This window comes from Trypanosoma cruzi, genomic scaffold, assembly GCF_000209065.1.
Source record: "Trypanosoma cruzi strain CL Brener 1047053516617 genomic scaffold, whole genome shotgun sequence".
Lineage (NCBI taxonomy): Eukaryota > Euglenozoa > Kinetoplastea > Trypanosomatida > Trypanosomatidae > Trypanosoma > Trypanosoma cruzi.
The window spans coordinates 200,485-203,511 of record NW_001849498.1 but is presented as its reverse complement, the minus strand read 5'-3'; the positions used below and the strand labels follow the sequence as shown (position 1 = coordinate 203,511).

Here is a 3,027-nt window from a genome sequence, read left to right as displayed (position 1 = left end):
GTGGGTTTTAAGGGAGGGAAGCACACACGCGTGTCTATCCATATCTATATAACTATATATCTTAGACACAGATATAATAGGGGCCACTCTGTCTGCAACCATTATATCAATTGGAAGAGCACTCATCCAATCGGCTTGGCGTGAACCATGACCGGCGAACAATTTGTTGAAGTTCTCGCTACGGGGCCACAGAAGGCAATCTATGAGCCCCGTCGCTTTGCGATTTTGCTGCTTGGATCCTATGGCTGTATCTGCTCATCTCTGAGCTACGCCTTCAATCTCATTGCGCCGGAGATGCAGTCGCGTTACGACCTTACTGGGCGCGATATCTCGACCATCAGCACGGTGGGTTTGGTGGTTGGCTACTTTCTTATGCCATATGGCTTCATTTTTGATCACTTTGGTCCCAAACCGATTTTCATACTGAGCATGGTGCTGTTTCCTCTCGGGGCGCTGCTGTTTGCGCTGTCATTTCGCGGGACAATTGAGGGCTCTGTGGTGCGTCTAAGCTTTTTCAACGCCATTCTGACACTCGGATGCACGCTGTATGACGTAGTATACATGATGACGATCATGAGCCATTTCCCGATCAGCAGGGGCCCTGTCGTGGCCATTTTGAAGTCGTACATCGGACTGGGCTCCGCCATTGTGGGAAGCATCCAGCTGGCCTTTTTTGACGGGAGGCCGGACCACTACTTCTATTTTCTGATGGTGCTGTTTTTTGTGACTGGAGCTGCGGGTTTCTTCCTTGTGCCACTCCCGTCGTACCACCTGACTGGCTATGAGGAGAAACACCTTGGCATCGAGGAAAAGGAGAGACGACTGGCACGCAAATCCGTTTACCTCCGCCAGCAACCACCCACAATTCGCTTCGCGATCGGCATTGCGTTTGTTGTCCTGCTGGTTATATACTTGCCACTGCAGAGCGCACTGGTTGCGTATCTGGGGTGGGGGAGGACGCAGCGCATCATATTTGCGTCCATCTTGATTGCTGTCCTTGTGGCACTTCCGTTGATGGCATTGCCCGTTTCGTGCCTTGAGAGGAGGGAGACACAACGGGAGGAGGATGACTGCGGTGGGACGGAGAGACCGAGTGCGGGTGATGAGGTGGCGAAAGAGCCTGCGGCGGCTGGTGGTCCTCCGAAGAAGGTGGAGACGGACGTCGACTACATTGCGCCGCAGTACCAGACGACCTTTCTCCAGAACCTGAAAACGCTGAAGTTGTGGGCGCTTCTCTGGTGCTTTTTTACCTTGGGGGGCGCCGGGTTTGTGATCATCTACAACGCCAGCTTTGTCTACGCCGCGCTTGCTGACGAAGAGGTGGACAACGCCATCAAAACGCTTCTCACGGTGCTGAACGGGGTGGGAAGTGCGGCGGGTCGGCTACTGATGAGCTACTTCGAGGTCTGGTCGCAGAAACGCAAGGCCGAGGACAGGGTTTCGATTATCGTTTCTATCTATTTGGCTGATGTGTTCGTGATCCTGTCGCTGGTTTTATTCCTCGTGGTGCCCAGGGCTGCACTGCCGCTGCCGTACGTATTGGCTGCCCTTGGCAACGGTTTTGGCGCAGCCTCCCTTGTGTTGGTTTCTCGGACTGTTTTTGCAAAGGACCCCGCCAAGCACTACAACTTCTGCTTCCTTGCATCACTGTTTTCTACAATCTTCCTGAACCGCCTTCTGTACGGCGAGTGGTACACGCGGGAGGCTGAGAAGCAGGGCGGCAATGTTTGCCTTGGCCGGAATTGTGTGATGATGCCGCTGATATTTTTGATTGTTCTCAGCTTCACCGCGTTTCTTTCTACTGCCTATTTTGACTGGGAGTACCGCCGATTCAGTCGATTGGTGCTTGAGGAGCGGTGCCGTCTGAAGGAGAGGGCAGGGGAAGGGCTATTGGCGGTGGAGTCTCCCCCGCTTGTTGCAGCGGAGCGACAGCAAGAGGAAGAGGATGCCGGCAACCGAACAACGACGCCGGCCAACGACAGGAAGGTGGCACGTCCGTAATTTCTTTTTGTATTGCCACGTCGCTAATTTATTTATTTTTGATGATATGTTTGATTTATTTATATTTCATCGTATGCTGGTGGGTTGCGTGTGTGTTTTGACTTTTTCATTGTTGATTCTTTTTTTTTTTTTTTTTGGCGGGCGTCACTTTTTTCCGCGCGTGAGTCTCCGGGGACGGTGACGGAGCATTGCGGGGCGGTGTGCACGCGGACCGAGCGAAGGATGTGGTGATAATAAGGTAACTTATTTCATTCTGTTTTTGAGTGTTTTTCTTACTGTTTTTCCTTTACTTTTCTCCCTCGGTCCTTTTTGGCTGAATTGTTACTTTCATTTTATTATTTTCCTCCTTTCTGGGCGTACATGTGTTTTATTTGAGTGCGATTCTCATGATGAAAATCACAAATTGAGACCCCGCGAAAGGGGCAAGAGGACCTCATGCAATCAAATTAACCAAAACGGAAGCCTCTCAGTGCACTCCTTTTTTTCTCGTTTTATTTATTTACTTATTTTTTCCTGCTGGACTCAATTTCAGTGCATTGTTTTTTTTATATTTTTTTGCCGAGAAGCTCTCGACGAAAAATAATTCCGCTGTCCTCCATTAGTTATTCTGTTTTTTTTGTCTTCTCGGGCTGCCTGCCATGCGCTTGCTTCACATTTGGGGCGATGTTTGTGGGATTTGTTGTCTCTCTGACCCCTGCTGTTTGTGCGAGGGAGGAGGCGAGCCTAGCCGGCATGCCCCTCGCTTGTCACGCATGCGGAGCCCATGCCGGAGTGAGGCAGGGGCCCATGAATTGTTTGCGAAGCATGACGGAAAACTGATGCAGGAGGGGCGAGAAGCCTTTTTTTTTTTTTTCACGGACTAACGCTTTTTTTGGGGATTTGAGAAATGGGATTTATATTGACTGTCCATGCAGGGCTCTTGCTAACATTTACCGCAACTGACATGCCTCACACTCCCTGCTGCGTCATTCTTTCTTGGTGTCTTCATGCTGGCTGCTTTTTAATTATTTGAATTTATTTCTTTTG

General features: G+C 50.3%; 1 protein-coding gene across 1 annotated transcript, besides 1 other annotated feature; it reads left to right on the top strand.

Annotated features, from left to right (window-relative positions):
• Positions 1-3,027: a sequence feature (heterozygous, Esmeraldo-like haplotype).
• On the top strand, positions 148-2,001 carry Tc00.1047053506551.10 (hypothetical protein, conserved; the record flags this gene model as incomplete). Its single annotated transcript, XM_797782.1, has 1 exon — positions 148-2,001. The coding sequence occupies one exon, from the start codon at positions 148-150 to the stop codon at positions 1,999-2,001; it is 1,854 nt and encodes a 617-aa protein (XP_802875.1).